We start from the raw sequence: 17,705 nt of genomic DNA on the forward strand, positions 1-17,705 counted from the left end.
ACTGTAAGCTTAATTCTTTTTTTTTTTTGGGGGGGGGGGAATGCGGGGAAATAATATTAAACTTCTACTATTTAGCGAGCAGGTAAAAAAAACTAAATATATTTATATATTCTCTGGGTCGCAACGACTGAAACGATACTAAATTTGTATAGTTTTTTCTTTAAGTATTAACAATTTGGCACAATAAAAAATCAACAACCAACATTGTCACCACTTTCCAGGATCCATAGCGTTCTTTTGTTTTTTCGTGACAAAGCTGGTTGTGGGCTCGTTTTTTGTGGGATGTGTGATTTTTATTCATACAATTTCTAACTGAATCTAACTATATAAATTGATCTCCGAAGCTTATTGACAAAATTCTTGTACTGGTTTTACAGCATGCGCTGTGTGGTATAAATAATGGTATAGTTGTATAGTTTGGGTCGTTACAGATGTTGCAATGTCATTTTATTATTTGGGAGGTAGGATGGGGGGGGGGGGGGTTATGTTTTATTTCACAGTTGCAGAATCTGTTGGCACTATACAAATAATAATTATTATTATTATTATTTAGTTTTTTTTTAGACAGCCCCTGGCTGCCATGGAGACAGAAATGTCACTGCTGGACTCCTGATCATTAAAGGGACATCGGTTCTTCTGTTAATTGCTGGGGTCATGATTTCACAGTGGTATGTAACAGGTTAAACTGGCTGTCAGTATGATAGCGGCATTTATGTATTCTGATCCTGCTGTAAGAAGAAGTATGGATCGCATTAAGGCCCATTAGTGGCCAGTTTAAAAAGGCATGTGATGGTCACTAATGGGTTATAAGGGTCAGAGCTATGTTATTATGATACAGAGCCTAAATACAATGGGCAAACTTTACTAATGCCCTCTATTACTTTAAAGCTTAAGCTGGCTATATGCATTAGACATGGGTCAGCGAAACCTGGATTTCAGCTTTTTGACCTTTTTGCATCTGGCAGCAGCTTTCTCCTCTCTCCTGATTCAGAACAAATACAAGTTGGGCCAAGCTGAGTATATATGTGTAGTGAGGGATCAGTCATTAGTTATCAGCTGGTATCTACAAAGGCTCTAATACAAATAATAGATGAGATGCAAGGCATGGATGTACATGTTTGGTGCAATTTGTATCCGTAATGTAAAGAATTTGCAACAATAAATTTGCTCTAGTCTGCAAAAGGGTAATATTCTTACTGTCTGCATCTACCACTAGGGGGAGCATGGCCACTGCCTTAATGCATATGGTTTTCTTATTGAGTTTAATTTATAACAGTATACAGTAAGCTCCTAAGCTCCCCCTAGTGGTGGATGCAGCCAGTCAGAATATTATATATTACTGTCTATGTGTATGTACTTTATTGTAAGCTCTGTACCAGATAATAAAGAGAGCTGGTCATTATCAAGGTATTTTAAAAACTTTATGAACATAGAATTTCAGACCAGTTTTGCTTAAAAAAAAAGTGTCAGGGGTTGGACACTCACTTAAAATAATCTTATGTTTTCAGAGTCTATAAATTACATTATTATTATTATTATTATTATTATTATTATTATTATTATTATTATATACACAATTATTATGTCTCTATGCAATCATCATTTGCCATTTATATGCAATCATACAACCTGTTCCCTATTGTTCTATACATTTAATGGCATTGATGAGCCTACCTTTTAAGGCCTGGTTTCTGTGTCTTCTGAGGTGACCAGTCGGTATTTGGAAGCTTTATCTATAAAACAAAGAAACGGGGAACAATGAAATCCTACACATTACCCGTTTGTTCTTGCCTGATGAATGTGCATTGAATTTTTTGCTTAGAAGAGTGTATTCCCAGCTCCAATCTCTTTGTGACCCCCAACTGGCAAGATTTTTAGCATATCGCTGCATGAGACCAATTTGCATATACTCATCCTTAATTACATTTAAATGGAGATGATTTGCAGGTGGCTTGGTTATAATGAAAATCTGATATGTTACAGGAAGGATTTGTATTGTGGATAACAAGAAACTGTAAGACACTCTTTTTTTTTTCTTTTTTCTTTTTTAAAGCAGCCATCACATTTAAGTAACAGGAGTCATCATCTGTTTGCAGATAATCTGTCCTCTACCCGGGGAGTCTCAAGTTTGTTGACTGCTTATAATGCTTCTATTCCTGGAGTGAGCAAAGATTGATCAGAACAGAAGGGTTTATTTAAAGCAAACCTGTCACTGTACTGAGGAGATCTGGACGGTTTCACACCATCAATAGAACTTCCAGGTTCCAATTAGAGAGCTGCTGGTTAGAATAGTGAGAGGGGTCACATAACCTATTTCCTTTCTCCAGGACTCCTCAAGGGTGGGGCTAGCCTATTGTTCTATTTCATTTCATAGGTGCCTTATTTTAAAATTCTCAACAACATATAAATGGTTAAATTCTGGTGACATGTTCAAGTTTGCCATGACAAATATAACTTTCTCATAACTTAAAGGGGTATTCCGATCAGGTAAAATACATCTTAAATCCTCCCCACCCCCTGAAATGTACAATTTGTTCCATACTTATTTTTAGCAGCAGGTTTGTCCATAGGAACCTGCTGGTATGATATTGTAGTGCATTTCATGGTGAGTTTAGCAATTCCTTTTGGTACACTACTTAGATTTGCATTAGTGTGTGGGGGCACTAAAGAGGCAGGCAGCCACCTGTATAAATACTGTTTTACTAAATATAACAAAAAAATGCTCAATATGCTCAATGCTAAATATAACAAAAACAACACCATACTGGCAGGTATGACTTACAATTCGTTCCATACTTGTTATTATCATTTCAGTCTCCTTCCCCCAGATCTGAGCTGCTGCTTTCTGCTGAAGACACAGAACACAATGTATTAGCTTTTCTCTTGGTTTCACCCTCCTCCCTTCCGAGACAGCTCATGTAAACAGCATCTCTTGGCTTTTTCTGTATTCTGTAATGCTGGGAGGGTTAATCTGAGGTCAAGTTACTGTTGACCTCACTGTGATTAACCATCCGAGCATAACGAATACAGAAAAAGCCAAGGGAGGCTGTTAACATGAGCCATCTCGAAAGGAAGGGGTGAGGAGGGAGAGATGGAGAGACAGCTCACACACAGTTTCATGTATCTTCAGCACAAAGCAGCAACTCAGAACTGGGGAAGGAGAAAAAAATAATAACAAGTATGGAACAGTGCTCCGGGGCAGGCCGGAAAAGACTGGCACAGCACAAGCACAACAACCTGGTGGCAATTCAAAAGAAAGCACTGCGCCACCGACATCCCCGTGCCAGTACCGATTGATTAAGGTAAAAAAAAAAAAATAGCAGCGATGTACCTGATGGTACATTTGCTTTAAACATTACTTTTTGCCCTATGATTTAGTACTGGAAATTCTGTCCCTTACCAATCAAAATACTTGAAGGGAAACTAACAGCAGGTTCACACATATGGTGTTGTTGTGCATTTTAATACCTTTCATTTCCCCATTTTTTTTATATTTAGTAAAACAGTATGTATACAGGTGGCTGCCCACCCCTTTAGTGCCCCCACACACACTAATCCAAATTTGGGTAGTGTACCAAAAAAAAATAGCATGAAACACACTACAATACCATGCCAGCTGGTTCATATATACAAACCTGCTGCTAGTTTCTCTTTAAAAAATAAATAAATAAATAAAATGGTGTCTACGGTATGTGCATGAAGTTGTGAAGGTGACCATAAAGGTTATGTTACTTTGGATAAAACACATTGTAATCCTTAAAATGGCTTCAGCCTTGTTACTGCTTCTGGAAGAAGGAGAGGAATGCTGGCAGCACAGCACCTTGAACTTACATCGCAGCCACGATACGAACGCAAGAAAGAGACATTGTTATATAAACAATATATGGTAAACAACACGTTGTACCAGCTTGACTGCGCGGGACAGAAAACTGCTGACCATCTATGGATTGACCTATCAGAATGTGATATGTATGTCTTGTGACTTAAAACCCCGCCTGTATTGAAAGTTTATATATTTCATGTGAAACCAAAGAAAGTGTGAGTGTGCACTCCTTACTCAGCTGAGAGAGGAGGTTATACCGTCTTTTTGTCTGGTGTCATGTCCTTGTAGCTAGCACTCAGCTTACTTAATTTGGACAGGGATAGTCACTTGGGGAACAAGGCGGATAAAAAGTAAATCTGTAAAAAGTAACTATTGGACATGTACATCATCAAGTAGCAGTTATGCTCACCTGATGAGTGAGTAAGGGTAAGGATGGATCTGAGCATGCTCGAGTTACGCTCATCTCTATGAATTACTAACAGAAAAAGATATAAAGAGGAATACATTATAAATAGTTACTATGTGAGGGGAATTGAATGTGTACTTGTTTTTTGGCTTTTTGGTTTATTTTTTGTAGTATTTTTTTTTTTTTTTTAGTCTTTTCTTCAAAGGAGAAATCCACGTAAATCCATCTTCGAACTGGAAATTTCTGGCACGCGTCCTGCACTAGCCCTCCATTAATTCCATCAAGTGATGCTTTATTAAATTACATTCACACAATCCAATTAACAACTTCAGTACATCTATTTCAAAACTGTTAAATATATTAACAGAAAATTTGCTGTCACCCATATGGGAACCATATGCTGATATTCACTATTAAATTGATTTAGGCTCTCTATTGAGTTGACGTGTCAATGGGTTTAAGGCCCTTGAAGAAGAAGATATATGGAGTAAAAAAAAAAAATTTCCTCCATAATATGATGTAACATCATAGCTGCTGCATTCCGAGATGAGGTTTGTAAAGTACAAGTTCTCGGTAGATTCTACTATCATTGATTATATTCCCTTTTAACGTGATTATAAGTATTCTGTGTTTACCAATTACATTGGAAGTCTGCGCACTGTATCCACAATACTCTGGCCGTAATTGCGTTTACTTTCTACTCTAAATGATGAGTCAAACCAGTAACATGATGTTCTAAATTGCCTTTTACGGCAAATAATGCATTTGTAAATGAATGCAAGTATTTCTTTCAGGGTGCTGGAAAAAATGGATGGCTTTCCGTGTTACTTGACAACCATTAATTCTGATTCATGGGGTTTTATATCTGCACAGAAAAAAAAATAAACTGGGTAATGAAAGCCTTCCCTGTATAAGTGATACAATGCTGCCATCTGGTGGCCAGTTGATACATGCGCGCAGCTTTAGGAGAACTTTTAACGGTCAGTAAAATGTCTCGGATTGAACTGCAGGAATCCTAGCCACACGGTCCAATTAACAACTTCTTCACATCTAATGCAAAAAATAACCTTGCTAATTATGTGAACAGATAATTTGCTGTCACCCATATGGGAACCATATGCTTGTAAAGTATAAAATAAGCTTATCTGAGCATCTGTCAATATTTTATATTTAGACGTTCACACTTTTAAATGTAATATTTTCATTAAATCTCCTGATGATATATATTTCAGAACATGCTCGAATGGTAAAGTGTTGCTCCGATCTTAAGTTAGTACTTGCGAACATATGAAACTTTGCATGTAAAGAATAAGGACTCTCTGTTCTCTGTTTATTAGATTAGTCAGTTTTCTACAGCGCAGCGGGAGATCCCGGCCGGAGCGTATACTGTGTGTATACGCTCTGGCCGGGATCCCATAGAAGGCAAGGCAACCTATATTTTCGTAAAAAGTACTTTTCCGAAAATATACGTTGTGTGAACATAGCCTAAGGCTATGTTCACACTACGTATATGTCCGGCCGCATATTTTCCGTGGCCGGACTTATACGTATGAAACTCCGGCCGGGACTTTACGCAAGTTGCGGCCGGATACGTACGGAACGCAAACTTACGCCCGTAGTGTACTTACGCTTCCTGAGCGCCCTACGTAGCGATCTGACAGCGGTCTTTTACTTGGAAATCTTCGCCTAGCCCCGGACACCCCACAGAACCTTTTGGATCGGCACAAAAAGCTTTCAAAATGAAGAAATCACCACTACGTACGGGACCGCATGTAACGCTACGGGCGTAAGTTACGGCATTTCCGTCCCGAAAAAATGGTCTGGTTCATTTTTTACGGCGCCGCATACGATCGGGGCGTAAGTTCGTACGTAGTGTGAACTGTGCGGCCGTAGATTGTATACTTTACATTGTACGCAAACTACGTAAGTTTCCGGCCGCTTATTCACGGAACGCGCTACGGCCGGAAACTTACGTAGTGTGAACCCAGCCTAAAGGAGTATTCCAGCTTAAAAAAAAATATAAAAATCATACATTGCTGAGTCCATATAAAATAGGGGAAAAGTCTTTACTTACCAATCCCTGCTCCCCCTCAGATCCCAATAAGCCGCCCATCTTTTCCATCTATTCTATTTATTATTATGAGATACCTCTTTAAAGCGAATGTACTAGCAGTACATCGCTTTTGTGATTTTTACATGGATATACCGGCGCTGGCGTGGGGGTGCTGGTGGCGCAGTCCTTTTTTTGAACTGTGGCCTGGTCTCCACTTACGGCGCCGGTCTAAGCACGCCGGGGATGAAGCACTGGAGGTGGGCCTGCCCGTCCCCAGTGTGAAGATTAGCCCTCCCTTATGTGACACGACTCCATTGATTTGAATGAAGCCCTTTCAGAGAGGGGAGGGGGTGGGTGGGCCCACCTCCAGCGCTTCATCCCCAGCCGATGCTTAGACCGGCACCGTAAGTGGGGACCAGGCCACAGTTTCTAAAAAATTACCATGCCAATAGCATCCCTGCGTCGGCACGGTATATCCATGTAAAAATCACAAAAGCGATGTACTGGTAGTACATTCGCTTTAAGCAAGGTGTCCTAAAGTCCCCCATATATTTAGTGAACCCCATCAATTTTGACGGGGCTGGATGACTCTAATAATGTATGGGGGCCTCCCTTCTCCAGCCTCCACAGGCCACATTACACAGAACCTCGTTTCGTTACAGAGGCTGGACAGTCTGGAATATATTCAACATCCTCATTCTACTCTAAAAGAGAGGGAGCTGAGAATAAAGGCTTCATTATTCATAGTAACTGAGGGTCGAGGAGTATACTAAGTTACTTGTATATGAATGCTCGGCTCAGGAGTGTGACTATTAGGCAAAGGAGGCATGGACCAACTTCAGGGAGGTGTGAATTTGATGTTATGGAGAGCGCCTGAGTGACTGAGACTCAGAAAGTTACACCCCTTTTTGAAAAATAGCTCCCGCCCACCTGACTATTTAGAGAAAAAAAGTGCAGACAGTCAACCAAGTAGTCCCTATATACAAAACAAAAACTTTTTAAAGCTGTTGTAAGGATCTGAATGTTTGTAAATACCCTCTTCTAAGAGTTCTAAGCTAAAATCAGTAAAAGCATGTACAAAGAGCATCTCTCAGCGGGGGATGTGTGACGCATCATTCCTCACTTGCTGCCAGGTTCCCTCACAAGTGACAGACGATCATTTGGGAGTCAGTGAAGTGGCAAACCGTGCGATCATCTTATCACCAGGGGAACACGCTATCTAAAACGGGACAATCCAAAACACAGAATGAGTTTAGAATTCCTTTTCACCCCCAAAAGTAAATTAAAAATCTTTCAAACCAATTGGTCCCAGCAAGTGCCAGAGATTTGGAATTAACCAGTATTTTTTTAACCTGTTATTTATCGCACAGGCTTAGAAATCTCAGGCTTAGAATAACTCTATTAAAACAACATCAATATAAATTTAAGAAGTCTTCCAGTACATATCAGCTGCTGTATGTCTTGCAGGAAGTGGTATTCTTTCCAGAGGTTTTCGTTGGGGACTTGCTGCTGCTCTATGGACAGAGGTGGCAGCAGAAAGCACTGTGTCAGACTGGAAAGAATAATAACATACAGCAGCTGATAAGTACTGGAAGATTTGATATTTCTTAAATTTATATCTCTATTCTATTCTAACCCTGAGAGTTGTGAATCCCACACTAAAGGACAATGGCCTGTGCTATAAATAACAGGTGAAAAATAATCCAGAAGTCTCAAACCACAATGCAATAACATTGAGCCTCCATGTTGTAATCTGAGTCATGAGACAGACCATAGAAATCCAGTCAGTTCAGCAAAAGTGACCACAACGTAACATCTAACAATATCTCCAGCTTCAGCCCAGTGTGTGACAACCAATCTATTGGCATTGATCGCTCCTACTCAGCTCTATATTACACCATCCTTTGCTCTATACCCAAGCTTGCATCCTACACCAGGCTCTTTAGTTGCACTTGTCCAGGTATTTACATACAGTAAGTGCTCATTAGAACATACACAACACGACCGGCTTTAAAGATCTCTTCCATTACCAGTGACTTATGTTACATGAGGGGCAGATGAATTCTCACTATGTTCTTCCACACTTCTGCAAGTAACATCAGTATGAATAATAGATGGCCATTGGCCTGTCTGCTACTTTCGCGCCTGTCTTGGATCCTTTATATCTTGTCACTTTATAATTACATGGAAAACCCTTTTAAGGACTATTGTCAGATCCGTTCATATCAGGTACGTGAACTGATAAGATGTTATAAATGTGTAATAACCTTCGTATGATGGGTCCTACGGGCGATGACTGTCTGGTGGATGCGGAATCCATCAAAGAGCATTTTACTCTAAAGTACTGTACAAAAACACCTGAAAACTAAAGTCCTTGAGTTATCCTCATACATGACCCCTTTTTGGTCATTCCTTGCATCCTATCACCAATGGAACTTTGTACGGAGTCCTTAGAGGGTTCACTCTCCTTCTGCCAGACCCTGATTCTGACATAGACCTATGTAGTTACATATGTAGTTATATATTCCTATGTAGTTACATATGTAGTTATATATTCCTATGTAGTTATATATTCCTATGTAGTTACATATGTAGTTATATATTCCTATGTAGTTATATATGTAGTTATATATTCCTATGTAGTTATATATGTAGTTATATATTCCTATGTAGCTATATATGTAGTTATATATTCTTATGTAGTTACATATGTAGTTATATATCCCTATGTAGTTACATATGTAGTTATATATTCCTATGTAGATATATATACCTATGTAGTTCCATTCACCTCTGTTCACCCTCTCCTGGTGTCCTGCTGGGTTCACTTGCTATCATATAATCCCACAAAGATAACTGGGTCACTTACATATCAATGTAAGAGAAAAGAAATCAAAGGTTTATTATTCATACAACGCGTTTCGGCATCAGGTATAAAGGATAATGTAACAAGATGTCTTGCTACAGAGACTCATAAATGCGGCTTTTCTATCTCGATGCTAGATGGCAATGGCTTTTTATTGTGTTAATAAATCTGCTTTTGTAACTGTGAAAATATGTGTTATACCTGCGACAGTCTTTACATTTTCTCTGTTTTACTCAACTGTTTATTCTTTACTTGTTTTGCATCTGTTTCCATATATTAATTTGTATGTAACAATAACTTTGTACTCTGGTGGGGGGGGGAGGGGTTTAGTTTTTACCATTTTACAAATACTCTGAATATTCCCCTTTATTTCCTCCACTGATTTGCCGGTGGCCAAAAATTACCCAATTTTTCCCCCAGAATGATTCTTTTGCAGTGTCCCTATACAGCTCCTGCTGCCCAATAGTAACTGGTTGTAGTCTGGTAGCAGTTTCTATCACAATGTGACAAGTGAAATCTTATGTATAATGCTATATAGTTCTGCTTATGTGAATACTGTGGGCATCGTAAAACGAATACTTGGCCGGAATCAGGTGTCAGGTTCTTCTAGGTGTATATGAGAAAAGCCTATATACAAAACCTAGCTACATGTATTTTAAAGTGTCACTGTTGTTTAATTTTTTTCCAGAAATCAATAGTCCAGGCGATTTTAAGAAACTTTTTAATTTGGTTTATTAACAGAAAAATGCATTTTTACCATGAAAAAGCAGTTTGAAGCTCTCCCCCTTGTCTTCATTGTTCTCTATGGAGAGGGGAGGGGTGGGGGGAGATAAAGCACAAAAACAGAACAACAAAGAGTTAATTTACAGCTACACACCAGGCTATCTCCTCTCAAGTCAGCACTGACCTCTCTGACCTGTGAATAGAGGCTTTCACACAGCTCCCACTGTGTAATCCTTTGTTCTCTGCTGGCTAATAATCTCCCTCCTCCCTCCTCCCTACACAGGGCTCAACTGATGTAAAAGAATCGAGATTTCCTGATAATGAGCAGTGAATGGGAGAGAGGAGAGAGGGGGGGGGGGCTGGGGAAAGTCTTTTTGAATACAGATAATGGCATATTTGGCTAATAAACCCAATTACAATATTTCTCAAAATCGCCTGGACTATTGATTTCTGGAAAAAAAAAACGACAGTGACACTTTAAGGAAGAAGTTTCCACAGCCTCCCTGGCCCAGTCTGCCTCTTCACTAGAGGGCAGGAACTGTTGTAAACTCCTAGCGTGGGAGGATATGTGGCTGATGGCTGAGTTGACTGTGTAAGACTATGTACTGTGCTATAATCTACTACTAACAAACTTTCTATTATATATGATATGACGCATATATTATGCATACACATATGCAGACATTAGTCATAGGCATACAGCACAGCAATGTAGTCATAGAAAGGCAAGAAGTGAAGGCAGGAAGCACAGGTCTATCAGTGTTGTGTACACTGGTAAACTGATCCGATACAGAACTAAGGCCCCCTTCACATGTCCGGAAAAACCACCTGGATTTCTTATCAGGAAATCCGGACGGATTTCCGGACCCATAGGCTTTAATTAGTCACGGACACCCTTCCGGATTTTTCCGGAAGGGTGTCCATTCCGGAAAAATGATCCGGAAAAAATAGGACATGCCGGAACTCCGGACGCCCTCATAGAAGTCTACGGGAGCACCGGAATCACGGGCACTTTCCTGATTTCGGATGATTAAGAGCACCCCCACCGCCCGATCACCTCGTACGACCCCCGCCCCCCCCCCCCCCTCTGACCTGACCGGACATCAGCTGCCCGCCGCCGAATCACTTCACCACGCCGCAACCCCTCCCCACCCGGAACTCACCACTCTTCTCTGCCCTGCACCGGGACAACAGCTGCCGCCGTCCGATCACCCCGCCGTGCCGCAACACATCACCCTGCCGCCACCCCCGACCTCTGTGGCCCCCGGTACCCTGCCAGAAGTCTGCCCACCAGCCCGGGACTCACCAGCAGCTGCCGCCGCTGTACCTCTGCCGCCCCCAACCTCTGTGGCCCCCGGTACCCTGCTGACAGGTGAGATAAAACATTTCATCAGGAAATCCTGAAGGTTTTTCTTGATGGTTTCCTGAAGGTAAAAACAGATTACTGTCAGGAAATCCTGATACTTTCCGTTTTGATCCGTTTTTTTTTTATAATAAAAGTCAATGGAAAAACGGATGCACACAATGCAATCCGTTCGTTTTATTTGTTTAAAAAAAAAAAAAAGACTGATGAAAAAAATGGATTGCAAAAACATAGTGTGAGCCAAGCCTTAGAAAACAACTGGTATAAGGCAACAAAGTAATAAAAAATAAAAAGTAGCATTTTGGGTTCTTAATTTCTTCTTATGCAAACACTTCCTCACTATGGGGCATAGGCCGATCAAACATTTCTCTAGAAGCTCAATGAGATATCATTTCATGGCAAGTTATGTTCTTGGGGCTAAATCATGAAAGGGTTAAAGGTTGATGAATCAGTTCCTTAATAAAACCTAATTTGGACTGATAACATCTCTGGAGGGGGGGGGGGGTTGCTTTATTAAAGGGGTTGTCCAGCGAAATTCTTTTTCTTTCAAATCAACTGGTCTCAGAAATGTATATAGATTTGTAACTTACTTCTACTAAAAAATCTCAAGTCTTCCTATACTTATTAACTGCTGTATGTCCCACAGAAAATGTTTTATTTTCAGTCTGACACGGTGCTCTCTGCTGACATCTCTGGCCGAGACAGGAGAGGTTTTCTATGGGGATTCATAGAAAACCGAGACAGAGATTAGCCAGAGATGTCAGCTGAGAGCATTGTGTCAGACTGAAAATAAAACACCACTTCCTGCAGGACATACAGCAGCTAATAAGTATAGGAAGACTTTTTATTTTTTTATTAGAAGTAAATTACAAATCTATATAACTTTCTGACACCAGTTGACTTGAAAGAAAAATATTTTAGCTGGACAACCCCTTCAACATTGGAAACTATCAGTTACATAGCTAAAGAGATGTTCAGTGTTGTTACAGCTATTCAAGGAGCCGCCTGCTTTGGCTACAGGTGGCTTGTTTAAAGAAAAACTATAAATAATACAGAAAAACAAGAAACAATGGTGCCGGTCTATGGCAGCCAATACTTTTGATGATCATATACTTTAGTTTCCACCTCCGTTTTTATTTGTTCTATATATAAATATAAATGTCAATGACGTTTGCCACCATTTTTTCTTTCTTTGTATTTTTCTCCTATCAACCACGGGAAGTATACAACAGTATACGGTCAAGTGAGGTGATCCAGCTCCCAATGTCATTACAAATATATAGCTTTTATTAACCTTTCTGTATGAAATAAATATAGGGCAGCTAGTAAAAACACCGACGCATTTCAACCATTAAGGTGTTAGTCACGGTTTAGACCTTTCCGGTCAAAACACGTCAGAATTTGCCCTGTTTTTAACCTTTTTGTATGGAAAAAAATGTTGTATATTTGTAATGACACCGGGAGCTAGATCGCCTTTCTTGATGATATACTGATGAAATACAGCTATAAAATATATAGTGTTATGATTCAGCATATAAGATATATTGTGTTAGGATTCAGTAGTGAAAAGCAACTTATACTAAATACAGAGCCTCCTATCCTGATTAGCTTTAAAATGTCACATGTCATGTATACTTATTACAGAGCCTCCTATCCTGATTAGTTTAGAGAAGTCACATGGTCATGTATACTTATTACAGAGCCTCCTATCCTGATTAGCTGAGAAATGTCACATGGTCATGTATACTAATTACAGAGCCTCCTAGCTTGATCAGCTTAGGGATGTCACATGGTCATGTATGGTAATTACAGAGCCTCCTAACCTTATTAGTTTAGAGATGTCACATGTCATGTATACTAATTACAGAGCCTCCTATCCTGATTAGTTTAGAGAAGTCACATGGTTGTGTATACTTATTACAGAGCCTCTTATCCTGACTAGCTTAGAAATGTAACATGGTCATGTATACTAATTACAGAGCCTCCCCTGATTTGTTTAGAAATATCACATGGTCATGTATACTAATTACAGAGCCTCCCCTGATTTGTTTAGAAATATCACATGGTCATGTATGCTAATTACAGAGCCCCCTATCCTGATTAGTTTAGAATATCACATGGTCATGTATACTAATTACAGAGCCTCCTATCCTGATTAGTTTAGAGAAGTCTCATGGTCACGTATACTAATCACAGAGCCTCCTAGCTTGATTAGCTTAGAGATGTCACATTGTCATGTATGCTAATTACAGAGCCTCCTAGCCTGATAAATTAAGAGAAGTCACATGGTCATGTATACTAATTACAGAGCCTCCTATCCTGATAAGCTGAGAAATGTCACATGGTCACATATGCTAATTAGAGTCTCCTAGCTTGATTAGCTTAGAGATGTCACATGGTCATGTATACTAATTACAGAGCCTCCTAGCCTGATTAGCTTAGAGAAGTCACATGGCCATGTATACTAATTACAGAGCCTCCTAGCCTGATTAATTTAGAGAAGTCACATGGTCATATATGCTAATTACAGAGCCTCTTATCCTGATTAGCTTAGGAATGCCACATGGTCTTGTATACTAATTACAGAGCCTCCTATCCTGATTAGCTTAGAGAAGTCTCATGGTCATGTATACTAATTACAGAGCCTCCTATCCCGATTAGCTTAGAGAAGTCACATGGTCATGTATACTAATTACAGAGCCTCCTATCCCGATTAGCTTAGAGAAGTCTCATGGTCATGTATACTAATTACAGAGCCTCCTATCCTGATTAGCTTAGAGAAGTCACATGGCCATGTATACTAATTACAGAGCCTCCTATCCTGATTAGCTTAGAGAAGTCACATGGCCATGTATACTAATTACAGAGCCTCCTATCCTGATTAGCTTAGAGAAGTCACATGGCCATGTATACTAATTACAGAGCCTCCTATCCTGATTAGCTTAGAGAAGTCACATGGTCATGTATACTAATTACAGAGCCTCCTAGCCTGATTAGTTTAGAGAAGTCACATGGTCATGTATACTAATAACAGAGCCTCCTAACCTGATTAGTTTAGAGAAGTCACATGATCATGAATTCTAATTACAGAGCCTCCTAGTTTGATTAGCTTAGAGATGTCACATGGTCGTGTACAAAAACATGTGGTGACTACATTGTGCCACTCAATCATGTCCGTACCAAATATATGCGTGAATCACAATTCTATATTATCAGATTGATGTTCTTTACTAAAGGGATTTTTTTTTTTTGGTAACAGATTCCCTTAAAGACACGGAAGCTCAATTCTGCTAAGTTGATATGAGAAACTAGCCCTGGTTTTCTGACAGTTTTGATAAATGTAACCTCAAGTCTCCCACCACATCCTGGAGTCAACCCATCCAAAATGCTCAGATTCCAACTTCTTGCTGTTCATCATACTGATTGAACATTTATTGAATTGGAACTCTCGCCTTATCCCATAGATGCACCGCGTAATTGCCTACTCCTGGTTTCTGCTTCTATACGATAGAAGACTAAGGAAAGAAAAATGTTTTTTCCATTTTGTCCAAGGGGTCTAAATCAGGCCCATTGCCCTCCATTATAATTACATGCTGCAGAGCAAGACCTTTTGCTGTGCTGTCAGCTGTGGAGGTACAGCTCAATATCAGAACGACCAAAGGTATTAAAACCCATGGCTGTCCAAATGACCACATATATTAAGACTAAACAGTTCAACAGTATAATATTCTGCGATCAATGCTGACTCTATGGTTAAAACAGAACTGTTATATATACTGGCAGAAGTATTTCCACAAATCTTAATGAAGGGAACATAGTGGCTGATGTAGCATAAAGTGATAAATGACAAGAATGTTTGTACAGCAAATAACCTAGAAATTCAAATGTCTATGTGGCAGATAAGCTAAAAACTATGGAAATCGAGGGCATTTTGAACGTCTTATTGCATTTGTGTTGTATTGGGTTTTTTTTTTCTTAACAAATTAAGGCAAGGCAAAGTATTGCAACCCCCTTATTCGGATGTCCCAACCAGCGTAGTTAACCCCCACGATGCTCCTAACAGTGTAGTTAACCGCCACAATGCCCCTAGCAGTGTAGTTAACCTACCCATGATGCTTCTAAAAGTGTAGTTAACCCACCCATGATAGCCCTAGCTGCTAAGGTAACCCCCATGGTGCCCCTATCAGTGCAGTTACCCCCATGATTCCCCAAGCAGTGTAGTTAACCCACCATGATGCCCCTAGCAGCGTAGTTAACCCCCACGATGCTCCTAGCAGTGTAGTTAACCCACCCATGATGGCCCTAGCAGCAAAGGTAACCCCCATGATAATCCTATCAGTGTAAATAACCCCCATGATGCCCCTTACAGTGTAGTTAACCCACCCATGATGGCCCTAGCAGCCAAGGTAAACCCATGATGCCCCTATCAGTGATTCCCCTTGCAGTATATTATTCCCCATGATGCCCATAGCAATGTATTTAACCCCTGTGATGCCCCTAGAAGTGCAGGTTACCCCCATGATGCCCCTAGCAGTACAGTTACACCTTTATGTTGCCCCTAACAGTGCAGATAAACCCCCTATGATGCCCCTAGCAGTGCATTTAACCCCCATGATGCCCCTAGCACTGTATTTAACCCCTATGATGCCGCTAGAAGTGCAGTTAACCCCCATGATGCCCCTAGCAGTGTAGTTTACATTCTTGGGGGGGGGGGGCAAAGTTTCTGCCCCCTCGGAATTTTGCAACCCCTTTAGTATGATCTTTTGGTAGCTGCATGTAGCAAGTCCCCCTCTTTGTAAATGGCACAGGAATAGCTTAAGTATTTCTGCACCATACAAACAGGTGGCAGGTTGCCAAAAATGTAAATGGGGGGGGGGGGGGGGGGTAAAAGAAAAATTATACGGATTTCTATTATCTATCGTAAATGTCCACCCATGATTGTAAAGGGTAAACAGGGGATTACTATATTCTGAGGTATCAGATGTATGAATAAAGGCCCCAATATGTAGGTGAGAATGTTTATCGATATATGGAGGTAAATGATAAAGAGATACTAAGTAAAGTGTCCTGCACTACTAAAAAAATGTATATTATGTCGGAAATAAAGGTAAAATGTTTTCTACTGGTATGGCAAACCTTGACTTGCATAATACACATATCTCAGGCACCATATGCAACCCCCACTATTTTTATTCTTCCGTAAATTGAACTTTAATGTGGCACGTTGACACAAATATACATGGTTGCAGCTAAACTCATAACTGGTCATCAAGGTAAACCAATAACATGTGACCTTTGGCTTATGTAGCATGTGTAGGAGTCAATAGCGGTGAAATAAATCAGGAGAACTATTACAAGTCTTCCAGACAGAATACAAGTTCTACATAAAACCAAGCAATAAAATATTTTCCTCCTTCGCTCCGAACATTGTGTCTCGCTCGTGTATTGAAACTGCCAAGGTTGGATCAATGTCTATGGAAGTGCATCAACTAGGCATTGTATGGTGATTTGCTTTTCTACTGGTACAAAAGAAATGAAGGATAGCTCAGAAAAGAAAGCCCATATATGAATGATTACTGTTATATAACTACAACATACAGTAATAAAAGTTTAGAAATGGTAATACAAGGGTACCTTTAATTATTCTTTATGGTGTGCAATAATAATCATTAATAGCACAATACAACGCCTTAAAGGGGAAGTCCAGGCACAATAATTTTAAGATGTTATTGCTTAACAAAAGAAACACACCTATATTGCATTTTCCCTGCACTTACTACAGCATGGTGTGTTCAGGTCTCTGTAAAGTTGGTGATGTCACGTCACATAAACTGCAGACTCCTGCTGCAGCGGTGGGATAGACTGGAGCAGCAGGTGTCGGCAGTTTATGTGACGTGACATCACCAACTTTACAGAGACCTAACCATGCCATGCTGTAGTAAGTGCAGGGAAAATGCACTATGGGTCCGTTTCCCATAAAAAAATGTCTATTAGTAATTTTCATAACTTTTGTTGGGCAATATCATATCTTTAAATTATTTTGCCCGGACTTACACTTTAATATCACCACCATGACCACAAAATAGCATTAAAATAAAAGTGACATATTGTGTCAGACTGTGGGAGACAAAAAAAAAATAAAACAAAAAAAAAGTTGTTTTGTTCCCCCTGCTGCCTGGTGCTGCCCCCCTGCTAGGTGCTGCCCTAGGCCCTGTTTGTACCATCCCACCACAGTACGGTGACCTCATGCACAGGATGGAACCTACACTAAACTCTGGCCTCTCTTGGGCTATTAATAAGCCTATAGTCTGGGCATGCAGAATGCAACTAACACTTGCAAAATTAACCCCCAGGGTGGAATGGGGCACAACCAATTAATGTGCCTCATTAATACCAAAAACCTACATGTAAACTCCACGTAGTGTTCAAATTGAAGTGTCATACTGTGTCTCAGTTATATCATAATGTAGT

General features: G+C 40.0%; 1 protein-coding gene across 3 annotated transcripts in view; it reads right to left on the minus strand.

Moving 5' to 3' along the window:
- The window catches only part of LOC138792234 (protocadherin-10-like), an 85,367-nt gene that overhangs the window by 35,890 nt on the left and 31,772 nt on the right, over window positions 1–17,705 (minus strand). For all 3 annotated transcript variants that reach the window (XM_069969430.1, XM_069969421.1, XM_069969412.1), the window contains exon 2: window positions 1,675–1,733. In XM_069969430.1, the coding sequence (XP_069825531.1) occupies window positions 1,675–1,733 (59 nt within the window). The remainder of the gene's footprint in view (window positions 1–1,674; window positions 1,734–17,705) is intronic.

This window comes from Dendropsophus ebraccatus, chromosome 1, assembly GCF_027789765.1.
Source record: "Dendropsophus ebraccatus isolate aDenEbr1 chromosome 1, aDenEbr1.pat, whole genome shotgun sequence".
Lineage (NCBI taxonomy): Eukaryota > Metazoa > Chordata > Amphibia > Anura > Hylidae > Dendropsophus > Dendropsophus ebraccatus.